Below are 24,301 nucleotides of genomic sequence, written 5' to 3'. Positions count from 1 at the left end.
ATACAGCACCACACAGTATGCAGTATAGCACCCCACACTATACAGTACCCCACAGTATATAGTAGAGCAGTATAGCAGCCCACAGTATACAACACCTCACTGTATACAGCACCCCAAACTATACACGATACAGCCCCCCACACTATACAGTACAGCAGTATAGCACTCCACGCTATACCGCACCCACAGTATACAGTACAGCAGTATAGCACTCCACAATATACAGCCCCCCCACACTATACAGGCCCCCCACACACACTATACAGCCCCCCCCCCACACTATACAGGCCCCCCACAGTATACAGGCCCCTCACCGTATACAGCCCCCCACACAGTATACAGGCCCCCACACAGTATACAGACCCCCCACACAGTATACAGCCCACCACACAGTATACAGGCCCCCACACAGTATAGAGCCCACCACACAGTATAAGGCCCCCCACAGTATACAGCCCACCACACAGTATACAGCCCCCACAGTATACAGGCCCCCCACAGTATACAGCCCCACACAGTATACAGTCCCACACAATATACAGCCCCCCACAGTATACAGGCCCCTACACAATATGCAGCACCCCACTATACAGTAGTTTACATTATATTAACATAACAGCCCCTGTCACCTTTTTCTGATGTAATCTTCACACAAAAAAGCTCCACAGTTAACTTCTGCAACACTCCTGCTAGGACCTGTGATGACCTCATAGCCATGTGACCAGTATTTGCTAGGTTACTGGTCACATGGTGATGATGTCATCCAAGGTCCTAGATCACAACGTTAAAGTTCACAGACAGCTTGACACCCGAGGCAGTAGCTAGCAGGGCTCAAGAGGCAGCTGCCTTGGGCCCCCCAGGAGCAACTGGGCCCGGGGCAGCTGCCCCTTTTGCCCCTTGGTAAAGACAGCCCTGATTACAGAATGGGCACCACGGTGGCTCAGTAGTTAGCACTGGTGCCTTGTAGTGCTGGGGTCCTATGTTCAAATCTGACCAAAGACAACATCTGCATGGAGTTTGTATGTTCTCCCCGAGTTTGCGTGGGTTTCCTCCAGGTACTCCGGTTTCCTTCCACACTCCCATACTGATAGGGAACCTAGATTGTGAGCCCCATTAGGAACAGCTTAATGAAAATGTCTGTAAAGCTCTGGGGAATATGTCAGCACTATATAAGTGCATAAAATAAATAAACAGCCATGTTACTCCCATACACATGAATGTGAGCTAGACAAACAGCATAGCACAGCGAGTTATAAGAACAGCGCATCGCAACCCAGTGCATCTACATCATCTCCAGTAGGCCTCATGCCAGAACTCAATAATATATGTCTTCAGTAATATACTCCCCCTAGTGCTGACTGCAGACATCCTGAATTGTTTTGTTTGGCTCTTTGGGTGAATGGAAGCGGGGAACTTTACAAAACAAATTGGAGCTCTAACCCCCCATAAAGATATCATGAAATTAATTATGACAGTTTTGGGTCTATCTAAAAGGAATCAGAATCATTTAATAATGTAGCTGTCAATTCTTAATATTGTATAATCTTTTTAATAAATAAACAGATGTGGCCAAACTGCTTTAAAGGGCAGATGTCAGTAGGATCAACCCTATTAATCCAGTTATAGTGTTTTTGGAATTATGCATATTAGGGCTAATGTGCACCAAGGGCGTGCCATGGGCACTCAGTGCACTTTAGCTCCTCCTCCCTCCATTTGATTGATAGAACCAGGTGTCTAGATGGAGGTTAGGTGCACTTAACCTCCCCTTTGGTGCACTTAAAGGAAATCTGTTACCAGTGATCTCTCTATACAACTGTTTCCATAGGCTTATAGCTGTAGTTAACTTGATTAAAATGCTGCTTTTCTTTTGTTGATCCGAGGCTCTGTTTCTGAGTTATGATAATTTGTCTTAATATGCAAAATAGGTATTCTGTTCAATCAAGGCCTCACCGCTGCTCTTATTGCACCCAAGCTCCACTCATTTCTGTGGCCAGCCTCTCTCTGACTGCTTTGATTAACAGGACCAGGCAGTGGCAAAGCAGCGAGGGAGGGGCTGGCCACAGAAATGAGTGGAGCTTGGGTGCAATAGGAGCAATGGTGATGCCTAATTGCACCAAAAGTCTAATTTGCATATTAATCAAAGTGCCAGGAGCAGAGTCTCGGGCCAAGTCTAATAAAAGAAAATTACAATCATGTTTGTCATTTATTTCTTTGGGACTGCTTAATTTGTGCACACTGTCCTATGCATTCAAATAATGCACAAGGCTTATCTGCAACCCTATGTAATACCCCAGATAACGCATTATGCGTACAATGAGATGCGTCTAATGACATAATCTGATACCTCTGGCTGCTCTTCTACATAGGTTCTTGAACATTACGATAAAGGAGAAATCACAAACTTCAAAGTATTTAGGCACAGCTTGTGCAGTAATGTCAGCCTATGGCTTACTACCTAGGCCAGCTTCTTTACGCATGGTGAAGGAAATGTCAGCCGTGCCAAGGAATCGAAAAAAGCCAGAATATTAGCATATTCTTCCTCATTCTGTACTGCGCCTCCAACTATTTTATAATTACAATACTGGAGCTGCTAAACAATGTTATTCTGACAGAAATACAATATAGTATGCAGAAAAATATAACACTGAATACAATATAGTATACAACACAATGAATACCATATAGTATACAATGAAATATAACACTATGAATACAATATAGTATACAACACGATGAATACAATATAGTATACAATGAAATATAACACTATGAATACAATATAGTATGCAGTGAAATAAAGCACTCTGAATACAATATAGTATACAATGAAATATAACACTGAATACAATATAGTATACAACACAACGAATACAATATAGTATACAATGAAATATAACACTGAATACAATATAGTATACAACACAACGAATACAATATAGTATACAATGAAATGTAACACTATGATTACAATATAGTATACAACACGATGAATACAATATAGTATACAATGAAATATAACACTATGAATACAATATAGTATACAACAAAATGAATATCATATAGTATACAACGAAATGTAACACTATGAATACAATATAGTATACAACACGATGAATACAATGAGATGTAACACTATGATTACAATATAGTATACAATGAAATAAAACACTGAATACAATATAGTATACAATGAAATAAAACACTATGAATACAATATAGTATGCAATGAAATAAAACACTGAATACAATATAGTATACAACACCATGAATACAATATAGTATACAATGAAATATAACACTATGAATACAATATAGTATACAATGAAATATAACACTATGAATACAATATAGTATACAATGAGATGTAACACTATGAATGCAATATAGTATACAACACCATGAATACAATATAGTATACAATGACATAAAACACTGAATACAATATAGTATACAATGTAATATAACACTATGAATACAATATAGTATACAATGAAATGTAACACTATGAATACAATATAGTATACAATGAAATGTAACACTGAACATAATATAGTATACAACACCATGAATACAATATAGTATACAATGAAATATAACACTATGAATACAATATAGTATACAACGAGATGTAACACTATGAATACAATATAGTATACAACACGATGAATACAATTTAGTATACAATGAAATATAACACTGAATACAATATAGTATACAACACAACAAATACAATATAGTATACAATGAAATGTAACACTATGAATACAATATAGTATACAACACGATGAATACAATGAAATGTAACACTATGATTACAATATAGTATACAATGAAATAAAACACTGAATACAATATAGTATACAATGAAATAAAACACTATGAATACAATATAGTATACAATGAAATAAAACACTGAATACAATATAGTATACAACACCATGAATACAATATAGTATACAATGAAATATAACACTATGAATACAATATAATATACAATGAGATGTAACACTATGAATGCAATATAGTATACAACACAATGAATACAATATAGTATACAATGACATAAAACACTGAATACAATATAGTATACAATGTAATATAACACTATGAATACAATATAGTATACAATGAAATGTAACACTATGAATACAATATAGTATACAATATAGTATACAATGAAATGTAACACTGAATATAATATAGTATACAACACCATGAATACAATATAGTATACAATGAAATATAACACTATGAATACAATATAGTATACAACGAGATGTAACACTATGAATACAATATAGTATAAAACACGATGAATACAATATAGTATACAATGAAATAAAACACTGAATACAATATAGTATACGGAGTAATATAACACTATGAATACAATAAAGTAGACAGTGAAATATAACACTATAAATACAATATAATATACAATGAAATGTAACACTATGAATAGAATATAGTATACAATGAGATGTAACACTATGAATACAATATAGTATACAATGAAATGTAACACTGAATACAATATAGTATACAACACCATGAATACAATATAGTATACAATGAAATATAACACTATGAATACAATATAGTATACAACGAGATGTAACACTATGAATACAATATAGTATACAACACGATGAATACAATATAGTATACGGTGTAATATAACACTATGAATACAATAAAGTAGACAATGAAATATAACACTATAAATACAATATACAGGTCCTTCTCAAATAATTAGCATATTGTGATAAAGTTCATTATTTTCTGTAATGTACTGATAAACATTGGACTTTCATATACTTTAGATTCATTACACACCAACTGAAGTAGTTCAAGCCTTTTATTGTTTTAATATTGATGATTTTGGCATACAGCTCATGAAAACCCAAATTTCCTATCTAAAAAAATTAGCATATTTCATCCGACCAATAAAAGAAAAGTGTTTTTAATACAAAAAAAGTCAACCTTCAAATAATTATGTTCAGTTCTGCACTCAATACTTGGTCGGGAATCCTTTTGCAGAAATGACTGCTTCAATGCCGCGTGGTATGGAGGCAATCAGCCTGTGGCACTGCTGAGGTGTTATGGAGGCCCAGGATGCTTCGATAGCGGCCTTAAGCTAATCCAGAGTGTTGGGTCTTGAGTCTCTCAACTTTCTCTTCCCAAAATCCCACAGATTCTCTATGGGGTTCAGGTCAGGAGAGTTGGCAGGCCAATTGAGCACAGTAATACCATGGTCAGTAAACCATTTACCAGTGGTTTTGGCACTGTGAGCAGGTGCCAGGTCGTGCTGAAAAATGAAATCTTCATCTCCATAAAGCTTTTCAGCAGATGGAAGCATGAAGTGCTCCAAAATCTCCTGATAGCTAGCTGCATTGACCCTGCCCTTGATAAAACACAGTGGACCAACACCAGCAGCTGACATGGCACCCCAGACCATCACTGACTGTGGGTACTTGACACTGGACTTCAAGCATTTTGGCATTTCGCTCTCCCCAGTCTTCCTTCAGACTCTGGCACCTTGATTTCCGAATGACATGCAAAATTTGCTTTCATCCGAAAAAAAGTACTTTGGACCACTGAGCAACAGTCCAGTGCTGCTTCTCTGTAGCCCAGGTCAGGCGCTTCTGCCGCTGTTTCTGGTTCAAAAGTGGCTTGAGCTGGGGAATGCGGCACCTGTAGCCCATTTCCTGCACACGCATGTGGATGTTTCTACTCCAGACTCAGTCCACTGCTTCTGCAGGTCCCCCAAGGTCTGGAATCGGTCCTTCTCCACAATCTTCCTCAGGGTCCGGTCACTTCTTCTCGTTGTGCAGCGTTTTCTGCCACACTTTTTCCTTCCCACAGACTTTCCACTGAGGGGCCTTGATACAGCACTCTGGGAACAGCCTATTCGTTCAGAAATTTCTTTCTGTGTCTTACCCTCTTGCTTGAGGGTGTCAATGATGGCCTTCTAGACAGCAGTCAGGTCGGCAGTCTTACCCATGATTGCGGTTTTGAGTAATGAACCAGGCTGGGAGTTTTTAAAAGCCTCAGGAATCTTTTGCAGGTGTTTAGAGTTAATTAGTTGATTCAGATGATTAGGTTAATAGCTCGTTTAGAGAACCTTTTCATGATATGCTAATTTTTTGAGATAGGAATTTTGGGTTTTCATGAGCTGTATGCCAAAATCATCAATATTAAAACAATAAAAGGCTTGAACTACTTCAGTTGGTGTGTAATGAATCTAAAATATATGAAAGTCTAATGTTTATCAGTACATTACAGAAAATAATGAACTTTATCACAATATGCTAATTTTTTGAGAAGGACCTGTAGTATACAATAAAATGCAACACTATGAATATAATTAAGCATACGATGACATGTAACACTATGAATATCAGCTCCATTCTGGGCCACTGGTTATATCATGTGACCAGCACTCAGACTATTTGAATTCTTCTGTGTAGACCAGAAGGCAGTCTCTCTAAGCACATTACAGCTTCAATGTGAGTCTCCTGGGAATGTGTAGAGAGAATGATTTTTGGTCCATACACAAGATGTTCTAGGATCAAGATGGTCATCAAAGCATAAATTAACTGGTGTAAGTGATGTAACTGGCGACCAGAATGTAGCTGATAATTTGACATTAAGGCCCCAGTAAGGGAATGCACCACCCTGCACTACCTGTACCTGATGTTCCTTACAAAAGAATGCAACGATAAAACTTTTTCCTTGAATGCTTCATTCTGAAACATTCAACGGGATTGTCCCACCACGTGAGTAGGTGATAAGTATCTGATTGGTGAGAGGCCAACAGCTAGAGTCCCCAGAATGAATGGAATGATAGATGTACATTTTGCTGCTCTATTTGACTCTATGGGACTGTCGAAGAGAAGCCAAAAAGCGCAACTATCTCTGACAGTGTGATAGAGATAAACAGAGTGGCGGAAGTCGGATCCCCAACTGATCAGATATTTATCACCTACATATCTTGCCGACAGATGATAAGTTCTTTATAGTGGACCAACTCCTTTAATGATAATTGTTAATGACACAACCTGTAAAGACAATTGTAGCCGTTATGTCACTGCAAAATGTTCTTGGTGGTTACTTTCGAAAGCAATATATTTAAATGCACCACAATAGGTAGTTCCTGCAGTGAGAAATGTTGCACATCAATGTTAGGCATTCACTATCCAGCCACTTCAAAAGATGCCACAACCAGGACCCAAGAGGTATAGCCTTTGCTGCGATTAAGAACATTTAGAAGAAATGGAGGGGAGAGGACCATATTACAAAAATGTCCCGTGCAGAATTCCGATTTATTTTCGAATTCAACACACTTCTACCCGACGGCCTGAATGACTATCTTTAACTATTTGGATTTTTGTAAACCCCAGGGCCGGGTGCCCCGGGCCGATGAGAAATCGGAGTCTGGCTGTTCTATCAGCACTTTGATCTCCGCTTGGTCTGGGGCTCCCGCCCCATTTCTACTATCAACCATCTCTATTATCAACCAATCTACTATAGACATATTCTCCCCTAGCAACAATAAACAGAGCATAATATAGTATTAGATGTAGATTCCCCACATGCAATATTAACTACAGATACACTATATGCCATATAACTTCCAAGCTTCACATAACAAAATAGGGTGATTTCTTATATGTCTAGCATTTTTATCCACTATGCCGCCGTAATTTTTCCGTATAAAAGCTCCTCTATAAAACTTTATAAAATTTTATATGTATAAAACTTTATATGTAAAAAAAAAATTTTGGGTTATATACATACTTTTTTATACTCATACTATCGTTATGAAACCCTCTATATTATCAAAACCAGCCTTGAAAGACTGATCGTCAATTGTCTGATCAATCCAACCTTGGAGGGGGTGGTTAAAAAGGGCACCACAAGCAATGGTGGGCTACCACTTAGGAAGGGGTCAGGTTAGACCCTGAAACGCATCTGGTGTCTCTGTAAATGCCTGCTTGTCCAAGTAACTGAAAGGACAATACTTTAGGAAGCGCTTCCATTTATTACCTGCCCAAAAATCCATCACAATCTCTCCGGCAGAATATAGAAGGATTACCAAGTGACAAGCCGACTCCACATAGGACCACGTGGTATACCGAATCCACATAACACCACGTGGGAAGCCAAGCGCTCTAAGCGCGCTGTACTCACACCGCACCACGTAGGATGCCAAACTTGCCTACCGTAAAGGAAGACGCCAGTAAGGTAACAGCAGGCAGTGCAATATTTTCCTGTGGGCCGCCACAGGAACAATACTAAACACACTGTCTGCTACTGGATTTTCATAACCTTCTGGATTGTATTAACCCTTTGTGACATATTCTGACTATTGGAAATTTAACCGCGTCTCATCTCCCCTTTGGCCAAACAGGACCATTTATTACTATTACTGAATATTATCAGTTATTTTGGCCATACCCTTGCGGTCACATTGACTATATACTTCCACTCACTACCTGTGAAGACCTTCAGAGTTTTACCATACCACTCTACCATTCCTATTTTGTATATTTAATTTCCTTTTTATATGTTCGAGATATTTTTTGATATACCCATATTTTTTAACCTTAGGTATAAAGTAAATAGGGAGAATAAACCATTATTTATTTACCACTTGTCTGTCCTCTACTTGTTTACCAGATATAAGTGTGCCAGTCTACCAATAATACTTTCACCGATAACATAATATAGAAGGTAAAAGTGACAATATATTTCAGATATCAAGATTTATTGGCAGAGCTGTTCAAAGGAGGCACTAAACCCAGGAGATCATAAAACAAAAGACATGAGAACCCCTGGACTACACTGCGGTCTGGATGTATAATAGTACATTTGAAATAAAATTAATAATTTAGAACTTTTTCAGCTTTACAACCACAATTACTAAATGTCTGCAAGACTATAAGTCTCCATTTGACACATCCTTGGATCACAATTGCAGATATTGTAGAATTCATGAATTGCCCTCTAAATATGATTTGACATTGCTATACGTTATACAAATTGAGCTGGAACACATTCATATATCAAGTAATATATTTTTCATTATATAAAATGCACCCCCCCCCCCCCCCCAAAAAAAAAAAAAGTGGGGGGAAAATGGCAGTGCATCTTATAGTCCAAATGCTAAAGACCACTTCCATTATGGAAGCATTCATTAGTATACAGGAGGCGGGTAGTGGTGAGGGAAGCACTGCACTGGCTGTACTCACCCTCCCTGGTTTTCTTCGGTGCCTGCTCTGCACTGTGTCCTGACTGCGTACAGCATCAGAACATAGTGCATGTAGGCGCATGCTAGGACCTGACGCTATGCGACATCAGATCACAGTGCACCATGGGCCGGAGGAAGTGGTGTGGTGCAGGTAGGTCTGGTTATGCAGAGTGGCAACGCCATCCTGAGCAATCAAGATAAGTGTATTGTTATTATTTTTATTAATGTCTGATCTGAGGTCTGAAGAGGGTCTGATCTGAGGCTAAAGGGGGTCTGATCTGTGGCTGATGGAGGCTGGGGGATTTGATGAGGATCTAATCTGCGGCTGATGGGAGTCTGATCTGAGGCTGACGGAGGATTGGGGAGTCTGAAAGGGGTCTGATCTGAGGCTGATGGGGGTCTGATCTAGGGTTGGACGATATCAAAAATATTCAGACGATAAGGATATTAAAAAATTTATCGCGATATGGGGGCAGCCACAAGGAGACGTTACACTGTATGGGGGGCCACAAGGAGACGTTACACTGTATGGGGGGCCACAAGGAGACGTTACACTGTATGGGGGACCACAAGGAGACGTAACACTGTATGGGGGGGCCACAAGGAGGTGTTGCACTATATGGGGGGCCACAAGGAGGCGTTGCACTGTATGGGGGGCCACAAGGAGGCGTTACACTGTATGGGGGGCCACAAGGAGGCGTTACACTGTATGGGGGGCCACAAGGAGGCGTTACACTGTATGGTGGGCCACAAGGAGGCGTTACACTGTATGGGGGGCCACAGGAGACGTTACACTGTATGGGGGACCACAAGGAGACGTAACACTGTATGGGGGGGCCACAAGGAGGTGTTGCACTATATGGGGGGCCACAAGGAGGCGTTGCACTGTATGGGGGGCCACAAGGAGGCGTTACACTGTATGGGGGGCCACAAGGAGGCGTTACACTGTATGGTGGGCCACAAGGAGGCGTTACACTGTATGGGGGGCCACAAGGAGGCGTTACACTGTATGGGGGGCCACAAGGAGGCGTTACACTGTATGGGGGGCCACAAGGAGGCGTTACACTGTATGGGGGGCCACAAGGAGGCGTTGCACTGTATGGGGGGCCACAAGGAGGCGTTACACTGTATGGGGGGCCACAAGGAGGTGTTACACTGTATGGGGGGCCACAAAGAGGCGTTACACTGTATGGGGGGCCACAAGGAGGCGTTACACTGTATGGGGGGCCACAAGGAGGCGTTACACTGTATGGGGGGCCACAAGGAGCGTTATAATAAGGTCTTATGGGAGCGAGGAGGAGGGAGAGCCGGGGCGGCCGCTGCGGGAAGTAGTAAGTTTATAATTTCGTCATCAGACTGAGCACACTAGTGAGGCAGCCGCAGGAAAAGTCTCTCCAGAGACACCAGTACTCACACAGGGGATCGCCACATATACAATAGAGCCGACACTGGTGGGTGACGACGGTGGTGTCAGATGGTGGGTGGGAGGCGGAGCAAGAAGGAGGCAGGCCAGGAGCGAGAGGAAGTAATGTTACCCAGCGCTATGCAAGGTGCAGGGGCGGGTGGACGCAAGTTTAGAAGAGGTCAGCGCACATTTGCGCTGACCGCTTTGATGACGTCACAAAATACCGCAGTATTTAGTTTTTTGTGATACCGGTATATCGCCCAACCCTAGTCTGATCTTAAGGCTGATGGAAGCTAGGGTGGGTCTGATCTGAGTATGATAGACCACAGGGCTTTGATTTGGGGTCTGATCTGAGGTCTGATAAAGAATGGGGGTCTGATTTGGGGTTTGATGCTAATTGGGCATCTGATCTGAAGTCTGATGAAAAATATATATATATATTTTCCCTCTTCTAAATCCTAGGTGCGTCTTAAAGTCCCAAAAATATGGTATATCACACACCTATGCTGTATAGTATTTGTAGTATAAGAATACGCAAGTAAATAAACTTTGCCATATATTGGATTAAAGTAATATACTTACATTTGTATTTGTCTTCTAATAAACCCTTAGACAGGGATATAAGACCAATTTTCAGAGACTGCACTCGGATTTTCCCAGTCCGACCCCTGTGAACAATACAATATCAGTCTATAAGTTTCATTCACATCTTGGTTTCATAACTTTTTGTTATAAATGAGCTCTTAAAGTGTTGTCCTTACTCTTAATCATGATAACATTAACAGGGGTCCTGTGCCCCCTCCATATGAATGTGGGTTGGTTGAGAATGTACTCTACAGCTCCATTTATCTCTATGGGAATGCCAGCAAGCTTGCTGAGTGGATAGGTTTTTCCTTGTGTGATTCTAATGCTTTGTTAAGCACTGTAAAGAGGTTCTCCAGGACTGTGCCTAAAAATTCTCTTCCAGCTAACCCATACTCTGAGCACTACTTGCCCTTTTGCCACTCCACCGATTCTGCGATCCCAGTTGGGATCACATGACCACTCGACTGGCTGCGGGCTTTTCCTCTGAAGCTGTCACCAGAATGTGCTCACCTCTTCAGCTTTATAATGTAGATGTAGCTGAAAAGGCAGAAAGAAGAGCACATCTCATCGCAACATCAGAGGAAGAGCCTGCTGCCATTTGGGGTTGGGGGTCATGTGATCCCAGCCAAGATCATGGAATCAGCAGAAGGTTAAGTACTGCTCAAAGTGTCTTCTCTACTCCAGAGGTTTTAGGTTCAGACCCAGAGAGCCACTGTAAGTCAAATCCATCTGATGTCTCTCCAGTCAATGCATGATGTCCCACAAACTTCATAATCTCCCCTTCTGTATTTCTCTAGATTAATTTTTCTGGGAAAAATAAAGTTTTGCAACATTTACAAAGAGCCTAAAGACAGATGAAGAAGATGCCACTTTCTGACAATAAGATATATTACATAGTTTAATATAAATGTATACCTGTAGTCAAGCAAAACTGGAATGATTGGTACACTTTAAAGTATCCTATGGACTATGATGTTGTTTTCATATCTATTGTGTGAAGTGATGACTTTCACATTGTGCATACTGTATGTACTGATAACTATGGAGGCAGCAACTCTAGCTGTGGTCTATGGTGCTGCAATTAACATAATACATTTTCAAATTACGTAGATCCCACCTTCTGTAATAAAACTGCAAGTGGAAGTGATTAAAATCCATCCACAGGATTGCTTACACAGCATTAAACTTGAAAGTGTTCCTGTGGATGTCCTGCAGAATTGTAAATGAAGCTCTAGGCTATAAAGTCTGGAAGGAATGTGTCAGATCACTGTTCACACAGGGAGATTCCCTGCCCTGAAGTAATGAATTAGATGTCTGCACCGGCGATGCCTTCACCCGCTGAATGAGATATACTCAATCATCTGCACAGTTACTTGTGTCTTTATGTCTCATGGACCCTATTACTTGTGAATACATTGAGAGAACTGTTGCAGATTCACATTTATATAAGTGCACAGATTTATTCTGGCCTACTGCATTTTGGGGCAAAGGGGGCTTTTATTAGTCATTGCTGCGTACACCAATTTACTGCTATTTAACCATCTTGCAGATGGCTCAATTTAAAGGAAATCTGTCACCAGCAACCTCCCTATCCAGGTGTTTGCATAGACACCTAGCAGTAGTTCACCTGATTAAAATGCTGTTTTCCTTTTGTTGATCCGAGGCTCCGTTCCTGAGTTATGACACTTTTTCTTAATATTCATATTAGGCCTTTGGTGCAATGAGAGTGTCATTGTTGCTCTTGTTGCACCCAAGCTCCACTCCTTTCTCTGACCAGTCTCTCCCTGACTGCTTTGCCACTGTCTCACCCTATCAATCAAAGAAGTGAGGGAGGAGCTGGCCACAGAAAGGAGTGGAACTTGAGTAGAGCAACGGTTATGCCATCATTGCACCACAAGCCTAATTTGCATATCAAGAAAAAGTGTCAAAACTTGGGAACGGAGCCTCAGATCAACAAAAGAAAAACAACCTTTTTTAAAAAAAAAAAAATTGTTTTTATTTTATTATTGATTGTTACATAACATCAGGGTACGCAGACCCTGAAACATTATCACTGAGAAATGGGATATACAGAATCCAAAACAAAGTCACTTACAACTGGGGTGCGCAGACACCAAAACAGTGTCACTTACAAAAGAGGTCTGTTGACCTCGGAACAATGTCACATATTAATGGGGTACACTTCAACACATCAATAGAGCACCAATAGAGTCAAAAGTTAGCTTAAAAATCAAGTGAAAAAAGGACAAGAAAAGACATGAATTGCAAGATCCTCACCAAAGAGCCATCTGGGTTCCCAGTCATGAAGCCAGTGTCTGACTTGTGTGATCCCTTTAAATTTACACTCTGCTATTGGTATTTCCATGCATGAACTCCAGATTATTCCATAGCGGAAGATGTTTAGATATTCTATAAGATAACCAGTACCTTCTCCTCAGTATTCTCCACGTTGCTATAGTATCTTTTATACGTATAGACTGCTTGATCCACACAGGAATGCACTGCAACCTAGCATGTAAGAGCGTCACTAAGGAACAAGGAGCACAGAAACCTCTTTCCAAGGACAACGCTGAGTAATGACTAGTCCCATTAATCCAATCTGTTATATGTCTAGCCATGCATGCCAAGTTATACCCTCTGATGTCTGGAAAGGCTACACCACAGTGCTCTTTCGAAGCCATAAGTTTGTGCAGTTTTTGTTAACTTATTGACATCGGTATGCTTTAGCAGTAAAGGAATAGTCTGTAGGGGGTCTAACAATTTGGACATGGACATAATTTTAAGTAGATGGTTGCATCCCAATTTATGATAGTGGGAGGTCATGCCACAATCAACGGAGCATAATTTAGTCTATATATTGACTCCATGGTATTCCCTATTTTTATTCCCAGATGGGTAATATAGGAACTAGCTACTGGTATTCCATCCACATCTGTGACTCGTCCCCCATGGTGTTTACTGTGCATGAAAAGTACTTCACTTTTTGTATAATTGATTCGGAGTCCTGAAAAGGACCCAAAGGCTCTTAACATGCGCATCATTTTGGCCTATATCCTTAATAGGGTCCGCCATGAATAATACTATATCGTCAGCAAATAGTGCTAGCCGCATTGTTTACCCACCACCAGTCCTACAAAAGTATCTGACGAGTCCAGGTAACTGTCCAGTGGCTCTATTGCCAGATCAAACAGTAATGGGGACATAGGGCATCCTGTTCTGGTACCCTTCTGAAAGGGAAACGGGTCAGATAAACATCCTGCAGTACATATCTTAGCCTTAGTGTTCATGTATAATCCTTTAAGAAAGATTCAGAATAAACCTTTAAAACCCATGGCGTCCGAGACCAGGTCTAACTATTTCCAACAAAAACGCCTTTTCGGCATCCAATGTTAAAATAGCCGAGTTTCTCCCCAGATAAGCCAGTGATCTCGCGACCGACGGTGCCAGTAGTACCTTAGTGACTACCGATCTACCCTTAACAAATCCCACCTGTCTAGAGGAGACCAACGTGGGAAGAATATCTGCTAGCCTATTGGCCAGTAATTTGGGAAGTATTTTCAGATCCTGATTTATCAGTGAGATTGGCCTATATGAAGATGGGTCTTCAGGATCCTTCCACTCCTTGTGTATTAAGGTAATGAAGGCTGTATTCATGTGGCCAGATAGTCTGATCCCTTCCACAATGGAAGTGAATAGAGTGCTGAGTACGGGGACTATCTGAGCACTCATTGCTTTATAAAAGTCAGAAGAATATCTATCTGGACCTGGAGCCTTTTTCGGACAGAAAGGACTTTATAGTTGCCTGGATCTCCATTGCTGTTATTGGGGCATTAAGAGACGCAAGCTGTTCATCGGTAATCTTAAGCAAAGACTGCATCCAAGAATGATCGTCCCTCCCTTTCGCCCCCCCCCCCCCCAAGTAAAACCTAGACATATAGTCACTCAGTATGCCATTTATATGTTTAAGTCTGTGCTCCTTGGTCCCATTCCCCCTCCTCATACTATTAATATGAGTCGACCCCTCCCTATACTTTCCTTCCTGTCGGCCCATATGTCAAAGTCTCTCTGGGCCGAAACCCATATCTCTTTAGTGACCTGAGTCTGAGCCGAAAGTCCACATACGCCGTTCTCAATACAGTACTCATCTTGTCAAAATTCGCTCTTGCTAGCTTCTTTATAGACAAAACATATGCCATTACGCGCCATTCACCGTCACTGAATTATCTTAATAAAGTCCTCATCCTGCAACAGAAAATTTGGGAACCGTCATATGTAGGGCCACTCCAAAATGTTTATATGCCATTCTATGTCATTTGTCACTGTTGAATGTATTTTTCCTTTGTCACAGCTGCTAAGTTCCTATTACAGGCTGGTGGATGTGATACACACATCCAACACTAGGTGTCACCCTCACAGCATATATATATATAGGTTAGCACACAGGAAGAGACAGGAGATTAGAAATGGGAGTTTAGGAGTGAGGAGTTAGGAGGAGAGGAGCCAGGTTTGGCTCTGTCCTCTGGGCCTTGCCCCAGAGAGTGAAGCTACTTCAGCCATGTAGTTCAAGCCTAGGACTTATTGATCCGTAACAGTAATATCCCTACTAGGAACCCTTCCGGGGACTTAGGGAATAACTGCTGTATCTACTGCAACCTCTTCAAAGAATGGACCAGAGAGTTTGCCTTCCGTAACGGAGACCACCCTTCGGGTTGCTGGATTATTTAACTATAGACTATTGGCAAAGGAAGATAACTGCAGTTTATCAGGTTTTAGTCACGTTTGCATTAGGTGGAGAGTTTTTAAGCTACAGGCTGCCCACCATAACCAAGGACAGAAAGGCCATCTGTCAGAATACTTACTTACAGAGGATCTAAACTACTATTGAAAGGCTGAGTAACAAAAGCAAGATCAGGAACCAAGTACAAGATCTTCACTTCTATACAGTGGAGCTGGAACCTATAGACACCACCATACTGAGCCTGGTATGGGAATTTACAGCTTTACCATCTGTATTTATGACAAAGTGCTGCTAATGGATAATGTTTATTGCAAGACTACAATTTACAAGTAAAGTTCCTGTTTGCTTCAACCATTGCCTCCCTCATCATTTCACTCCATCTCCTCATTGCACCTAGCGGTGCTGGCGTCACAAACTCAACACAGGGGCCCAGCCACCAAAGCATACCCGTTACCATCAAGGGCACCTCAACTTCCATCTGGGTGGTGTTGCCTGCAATAGAGAGTGCCCCAGAGGATTTAGTGCTGTCTTCCCATCCACTGCACGCCGGCCCTAGGGGACAACTGAACTGTGAGTACTACTATTCTCGGCACCTCATCACTAGTACACTTACTCACCACACATCACCCTTAGGGTGTCCGTTATGCTGCACATAAAAAATCTGCACCTCAAGGGTGCTGATCTTCAAGGTCAAGAAGCAAAGGAGAGTGGTCTGATATGACCATATCACCAATAGCTATGGCTGATACTCTCTGGAGAGCCGCTGGAGACAAGAATATATAGTCTATGCGGGACCAAGTATTATGAGCATGTGAGTAATGTGTAAAATTCCGCCCCTGGAGATGATGTAATCGCCAGCTATCTCTTAGAGATAGTATAGTTACAAAGTCTGCTAAGCTATCCTGGTTACCCTTAGTTCTGTCATGCCTTCTATCTTCCTGTCCATTCATAACCAGATTAAAGTGTCCGCCGACTATTTTGGTCTGATGCATGTCCTATAGTATCTAGAAATCCTTTCTGGCCTTGGTTTGGGGCATATACATTATATAAACTGAAATCCCCAAAAGGCCCCGAAACATGCATCCACACCATCCTCCCTGCATCATCTGCCTCCACTGATTGTACAAGATGAGAAAGGTGTCGTCCTATAAGTACCAGTACCCCCGCCTTTCTATCTACCACTGCGGACCCATATAATTATTCAAGCCACATCTTTTCCATTCTATGGTAGTCTTCCTTCGGAAGATGGGTCTCCTGCAGAAGCGAAATATCTACCTTCAACCTTTTAAGGTGTCTCAAGTCTTTCATGTGCTTGTTCGGGGAGCGCAACCCCTTAACGTTCCAAGAGATAATTCTCATAGTCTACTCCTGCAGGAAGATCCATGTCCCAACCAAGCATTTGCACTAAGCATAGCTCTAGACAAGAGCTGGCTATCAGCAAGGCGTTGCCTCCCAGCTCAGCAACTCCCCTGCAACTCAGTACCCATGACATGCCATAGTGACACCCCAAAACATGAGAAAACAAAAACTTAAAAAACAAAAGAACATGTAAAAACAACTTAGACATATCTTCTAGACATGACTTCCTTTTTTCTGGTATTCGCAGCAGAAGCTCAGCGCATCAGTAGTAAAGCAAAAAAATTTACCTCCTTAATCGGAACCTAGAAAAGCATCCATCTGTGATGTTCCAATGTCAATGCTCTGTTTACTAGAACCCCACAGATATTTTCCTCCAATTGCGCCTCAGGCTAAAGCTTGATATCACTTTCCTCTGGCATTCTTAAGGTGTTTCCCATTGAGAGGGCGTTGTGCTTTTGGCGATCTTTGACACATAGATGGCGACCCCGAAGGAATAAGGCTCCATTCCCGGCACCTAGATGTCATATCAGTGGGGGTCGTCTGTGGTTCAAAAGTCCCTTCCTCGCTTTCTCTTTCTTCTGGGAGCAGTAGGCCTCTGCTTCTCTCGGGACTTCAAACTGCCGGAATGATCCATCCTGCTGCCGGATTTTCAATATGGCAGCATAAGCAAGTTAAAATCTAATCGCTTTCTTATGCATTCCCGAGCAAACAATGCTAAAGGCTCTGCGCTTACTTGTGACCTCCGCCAAGTAGTCAGCAAATAGTAGCACTTTGAGTCCTCGCAAGATCAAGGGTTCCCGCCACATTCTATACGCCCTTAGTATGTCTTCCTTATCTGAATAGTCCAAGTACTTGCAGATTACTTTCCTTGGCTTTTGATTTATATTTGTAGAGGCCTTTTTAGGGAGTTCTCTCGGGGGCCCACATGGTGTGCTCTCTCCACTTTCCTCCTATCCGACAGACCCAGGGCCTGGGGCAGTTCATACTCAAACAGATGGCGGAGATCTTTCTGCTGCACCGATTCAGGCACTCGTACCAATCTTAAGTTGCTTCGGCAAAACCTATTCTCCAGGTCGTCAAACTGGTTAGCTAGCTGGAATAGATCATGAAGTTTGGTTGTGACGTCAGCAGAATTCTCCTCCATGCACGCCACGTGCTGTTCCACTTCTCATGCCTATGCTCATGGAGCTCAACCTACTCCTGCAGCTTATTTAGCGTTGTTTGCACTGTTGATGACAGGGACGCAATAATGTCCGGCGCAATTGTTTGCCACCTATATGGCAAGTTGTCGTACATCTAAATTTCACCCTACATTATCAAATAGGTCCATCTGCGAGTCCATTTGTCTGTTTTCCAGCGTTTCACTCTCTTTGTGCTGTGGAGTGAAAGGTGGAGTCGGTGCCATCTTGGAGAGCGGGGGGGTATTTATGTCAGTAACTCGGCCCGAGGAAATAGATTTCTGCCCGCTCCGAAGTAAATAACGCTCCATACACTCACAGGAGATGGTAAGTGATGAAATGATCTCCCGTCAATACAGGAGGATGTAGCGGAGCGGACTGCAATGCAATGACCGCCGAGGAGCTGGTGTTTCTGCGTCCTCACATACCAGCGCCGGAACCGGACGTCCCCAAAAACTACCTTTTAATCAAGTGAACTACAGCTATGTGACTATGCAAACAGTTTGATAGAAAGGGTCACTGGTGACAAATTCCCTTTAAAAGGGTTGTTCAGGATTAGAAAGACATGGCTACTTTCTTCCAGAAACAGCACCACACCTTTCCTCGGGTTCTGAGTGGTATTGCAGCTTAGTCTGATTCACTTCAATGGAACTCGGCTGCAATACCAGACACAACCCATGGACAGGTGTGGTGATGTTTTTAGAAGAAAATAGGCACATTTTTGTAATCCTACACAAACCCTTTAAATGAGTCCATTTTTGTGCCAGATTCCCTTTGAAGAAACACTAAGAGCAACTGACACACTGTGCTATGCTTAGGTCCCTTTACATGGGCTGACACGGCAGGAAATAATCATGTTCCCAATAATGCCTTCTCTTCAGAGGAGGTGAGAGCTGCATTTACATGCAAAAAAAACCTCTGCTGTATGGGGACCAGGGTCACTTTACACCGTGTGGGAGATTAGCTCGTGGGGATCACCTTTTTCTGAACAGACAGTCCGTAAGCAGGCAGTTTCCTTGAAAATCTGGCTTGTTGCCAGGTTTATTTAGGCACAAAGGTTTGCACAGCAGAAAACAAACAAAACATAAAGTAAATCCTTGCCGTCCGGCGCTAAGCTATACAGTCGTGTCCTGACTATACGGTGTGGGGCTGCTCCCCAACATCCACAACACAAATGGTAAAGCAAACCTTTTTGTTTTTCCCGCATCCAAACATAGCTCTCTCTTCAGCAACACAGGTTACAGTCCTGAGACTCAGCACATGAGAGCCCTGTTGTGCTCTCTTCCTGTTTATTTAAAGTCCACCTGGAGGTGAACTCCAGTGGACCATAATCTCTGGACCGGAACCCAGCCTGCCACAGAGGCTGGAAAAACCCGGGCCGGATTCCGGTTCAGTCCCTGACAACAGAGCGCATGCGAGGTGAAACATACCTATCATCCACCACCTCACCTCGCATACCGTCACAACAGGGAGAATCCCTGTCCAGAAATAATGATTTAGGTGTCTGTAACAATGATGCCTGATCGCTGAATGAGATTTGCTCAATCATTGGGTGATCGGTGGCACCTTAACACGGGTCAATTATAGGGAACAAGCTTTCCTAGGAACACTCCTCCCCAATCATTTCTCTGTTTGTCAACCCATGTAAAGGTGTGGTGCATGATACAGGGAGTCACTTTTTGGTGTTATGCACCACCCCCAAGGAACTGGATTAGACATAACAGAGCGTATGAATTTTGCCCTGAATGTCCATTTAATCTAAAGATGGCCATACATGTTAGAGTAACATCAGCCGAACCCACCAATTTCAGTGGAACTGGGCAATCATTTAATGTGCTTAAGGGTAACCCAACTTTCTGTCATCTACTGTTGGAAAGTAGGATGGGAGAAGTGTTGGGCTGTTGGATTAGTAGTCTCTGATGGCAGCTTTATCTCCTCTCCCCCTACAGAACACATGCATGCTTGGCCTAGCTGAAAGTGCCTGTGTGATGGGGGGGGGGGGGGGGGTGTCAAGAGGAATAGCTGTTTGGCCAACCAACTATTTATATTGTATGGCCAGCCTTATTCATGTGAGCCTCTGGCCAGGAGAAGGGTACTGTTGAACTGGTGTGAAAAGGCTTACACAAAGGCTTGAACAAAGAGGTCAGTATTGGTCTGGCTCACATAAAAACGGCTGTTACTTAAAGAAGAATTCTACCTGCAGTTATTAGCTGACATTAGATCACAAAATGGATGGGCTATAACATCACAGGTGACAATGGTGGTCTTAGCTCACAGTTCTCAAGCATGTCGACTTCTGAAACGTAAGACGATAAATTTGGATAGAATCCTCCTTTTTCAACTCATAATGGAAGGGATCATGGCATGAAAATCTACAAAATAGAAGCTTCTAACTCAAACTGTTCTATTTCCCAGCAGGGAAATTAGTTTTTTTTAATTAGGTTTTTTATTTTTTAAACAGTTTGACGTTTTGAAAGGAGAATACGATGAACTGACACTTTAAAAGTATTTTACTAAAGTTTCCTATTGCATGCCTAATAATGTAAAGTTCTGATATGAGAGTAAAGAGAGGGAACACCAAAACTGTGTTATCGCAGTAGGTCTTTAATGCATTAATATTTCAGGGTCACAATATCTCCAGTATGTCTTTAATACAGTGATTTGTACAACAGAAACTATACCACCGCAGAGTGTGACAGCGCACTACACTGCGAAGGGCAAAGAGTGGCTGACTCAGTGTATCTTTTGGATAATACTCCTCATTAATTCTGCCACTCTTCGGCTTTCTCTTGCTCAATCACGCTGTTTTCAAGATTCTTTAAGTTCTCAGAAGCAGAAACATTTCCGTATCAGCCAATGCTGCTTAGAAAAGGGACGAGGAGCCCTGTTCAGGTCTTTGATGACGCCGGCGCCAGGCTAATAAAAAATGGGCCTGCTACGTGCTAGGTAAGGTAATGTGCTACAAGTTTAGAAATAAGCAGTCCTAATATCTTCAGGGAAAACACTTGTCGAATATTAATAAGTGCAGGCTTTAGAAATTTGGAAAATTAGGGAAAAGACGAAAAGAGAACAAATGTTCTGCTGTTCTATATAACCTTAAGGGGACTGAAGTAAGTCAGATAAGATACAGGATGCAAGAGATTGATACTGCTTTAAAAGAAGAACAAAGAAAAACTAGATTTTCCAGCACATATGGATAAACTCTTAGGGTCCATTCACACGTCCGTATGTGTTTTGCGGGTCCGCAAAACACAGACACCGGCAATGTGCATTCCGCACATCGCCGCCACTCTCATAGAAAATGCCTATTCTTGTCCGCAATTGCGGATAAGAATAGGACATGGTCTATTTTTTTGCGGAACTGAAGTGCGGATCCGCAAATGTGGATGTGGACAGCACATTCCGGCCCCATTGAAAGTGAATTGCGGACCCATTTTACGAATGTGTGAATTGACCCTTATCCAGAGAAGTGGAACCCAAGGAGCATAAACTTTTTGGATATCAATGGCCTAGTCATCCTGAATATACCAATAGCAGAACTGGCCACTAAATAAGCTACATAGTAAAGACCAGCATAACACTTAACTGGCACTTGACTTGTAGTGTTGGACTGCCTTATACCCAGTGCAGGACTGTATAATATCAAATAGGCTTTTAAGAAACTCTGTTTCAAAAAAAAAATTATCACATTAACTTGGGGAAAGATCAGCTTACATGGTGACCTCCTTTTTATCTTATTGGGTCTTTTGTCACCCAAGATGGCCCCATCGTTTTTCAGACTACCTGATGTACATTGTGCATTTGGTAGCCAAAAATGGTTCCTGCTGCCCCTGGATTGACCAAAAACTTTTTATGTGAACATTGCTATCCAATCCAAGAGCAAGGCTGGGAAAGTAGGAAGAGTGTGCGGTCATCCTGGAGAAGAGAAGATGAGTCTGGGAATTAATAGATCTGCCACTAAAAAGATGAAAAGGAGGTCACCATGTAAGTGTTCTGTTCGTTCCCCATTTAATGTGATTTTTTTCTTGAACCTGAGGGTCACTTTAACCTGCAGTGTGGCACAGTATCATACCCAGCGGTACCTTGCTTTGACTGTATACCCAATAAATATTTGACTTAACATTTGGACTGCATTACACCCAATGGGTACTTGACTTGTCATGAAGGCATGAGTACTTGAATTGTAATGTTATAGCATTATACCCAATGGATACTCTATTTTCAGTGCAGAGCTACATCATATTCAGTATGTACATGTCTTGTATGTACTGTAGGACTGAAATATACCCAACAGGTACTTGAATTGCAGTGTAACACTATATCATACCCAATGGGAACTTGTCTATTAGTGGAGGATGGCATCATAACCTACAGATATTTGAATTGCAGTGCAGACTTTATAATATCCAATGGGTACTTGACTTCTAGTGCAGACATGTATACTTGATTTGTAGTGCTGTGGCATCATAGCTAATGGGTGGTAGACTTTCAGTGCAAGACTGGATGATATTACATGCAAGCTGCATAATATCCAAAGGATACTTCTTTTGTAGTGCAAGTCTTGGCAGGAAAATAACATAACTAATGGTCATTTAAAGTTCAATGCATACAGACTTCTTGTAGAAAACGAGTTTCAATAAGCAAAACAATGACTTTGTGACAACTTCTGCATACATGGGAGACCACCAATGACCTCTCTACTACCGTCTATTTCAATATAGTCTGAATAGGGTTTGTATATGCAGATAGACGTACAATCGGTACCACACGTTCTCTTTTATAGGCACTACAAGGGTAAATATAAACTTAAGTTATCTTATGCAAACAGTGACCAAAATCAAATAAATTATCTAATTCTACATATTGAATACACAGTAAATTTCCTTTCTTTAGGAAAGATGGGGAACGTAATAATATAATGTTGCATGATATGACAGAGAGAAATGGAGCCGATTTTTTTAAATAGAGTAAAAAAAAAAGTGGCCCAACGAGGTGTCCCCTGCGCAGCGCACTATGGTTAGGATACAATGACCAGTGTTTTAAACAAAGGTTTATTCCTTGTTTCTAAAATATATCTGGCCTTTGCTTCTGATTTACTAAGGCTGCCGCTGTGAACTGTTGTACAGGACAGCAAGTGAAGAGAGGATTATGCAAGAGCCGCTGTACTCTCAGCAGCAGCCGGCTCTCTGACTTCTCTGACTATCAGCAGGGAATACCGTTCCTGGAGAAACATCTGGTTTGCTTTTATAGGATTAAATGAGACAACTCTAACTTTAGTTTTTCTCGTTTTCATCATGTGTAACATTTACAGACTTCAACTGAGAAGCTAAAATTAGAGATAAAGTAAAATGCAGGTTCAGTTCTTGATATTGTAAGGCATCATGCTGTAATCATTACAATCTTCATTCATCATTACCTGAACATGGACACTGACAATGACTGTATCTATGGGAACCTTTTACCATGAAAATGCAGTGAAATTTGCCAAGAGCATGTTATAACGCTGAAGGAGCTGAGCAGATTGATATATGGTTTTGGAGGAAAATAATATCATTCATTTAAAGGAATTTTCTGAGATTTTTTTAACTGATGACCTATCCTCTGGATAGGTCATCAGTATCTGATCGGTGCGGGTCCAACACCCTAGACCCCTGTTGATCAGCTGTTAGAGAAGGCACTGGAGCAGGCAATAGAATGGCAGCCTACTCTCAGTTTAGTCTAGGCCATGTAACGTCATGTTTATCGGTCGCATGGATTAGACGCAAGCACAGCCGCTATCAAAT

General features: G+C 41.6%; 1 protein-coding gene across 6 annotated transcripts in view; it reads right to left on the bottom strand.

Annotated features, from left to right (window-relative positions):
- The window catches only part of LOC122934420 (utrophin-like), a 616,199-nt gene that overhangs the window by 64,585 nt on the left and 527,313 nt on the right, over positions 1-24,301 (bottom strand). For all 6 annotated transcript variants that reach the window (XM_044289868.1, XM_044289864.1, XM_044289866.1 and 3 more), the window contains one exon: positions 11,241-11,326. In XM_044289868.1, coding sequence (XP_044145803.1) covers positions 11,241-11,326 — 86 coding nt within the window. The remainder of the gene's footprint in view (positions 1-11,240; positions 11,327-24,301) is intronic.

This window comes from Bufo gargarizans, chromosome 4 (genome assembly GCF_014858855.1).
Source record: "Bufo gargarizans isolate SCDJY-AF-19 chromosome 4, ASM1485885v1, whole genome shotgun sequence".
Lineage (NCBI taxonomy): Eukaryota > Metazoa > Chordata > Amphibia > Anura > Bufonidae > Bufo > Bufo gargarizans.
The sequence above is the reverse complement of the archived record's forward strand: the minus strand, read 5'-3'. Positions and strand labels throughout refer to the sequence as shown.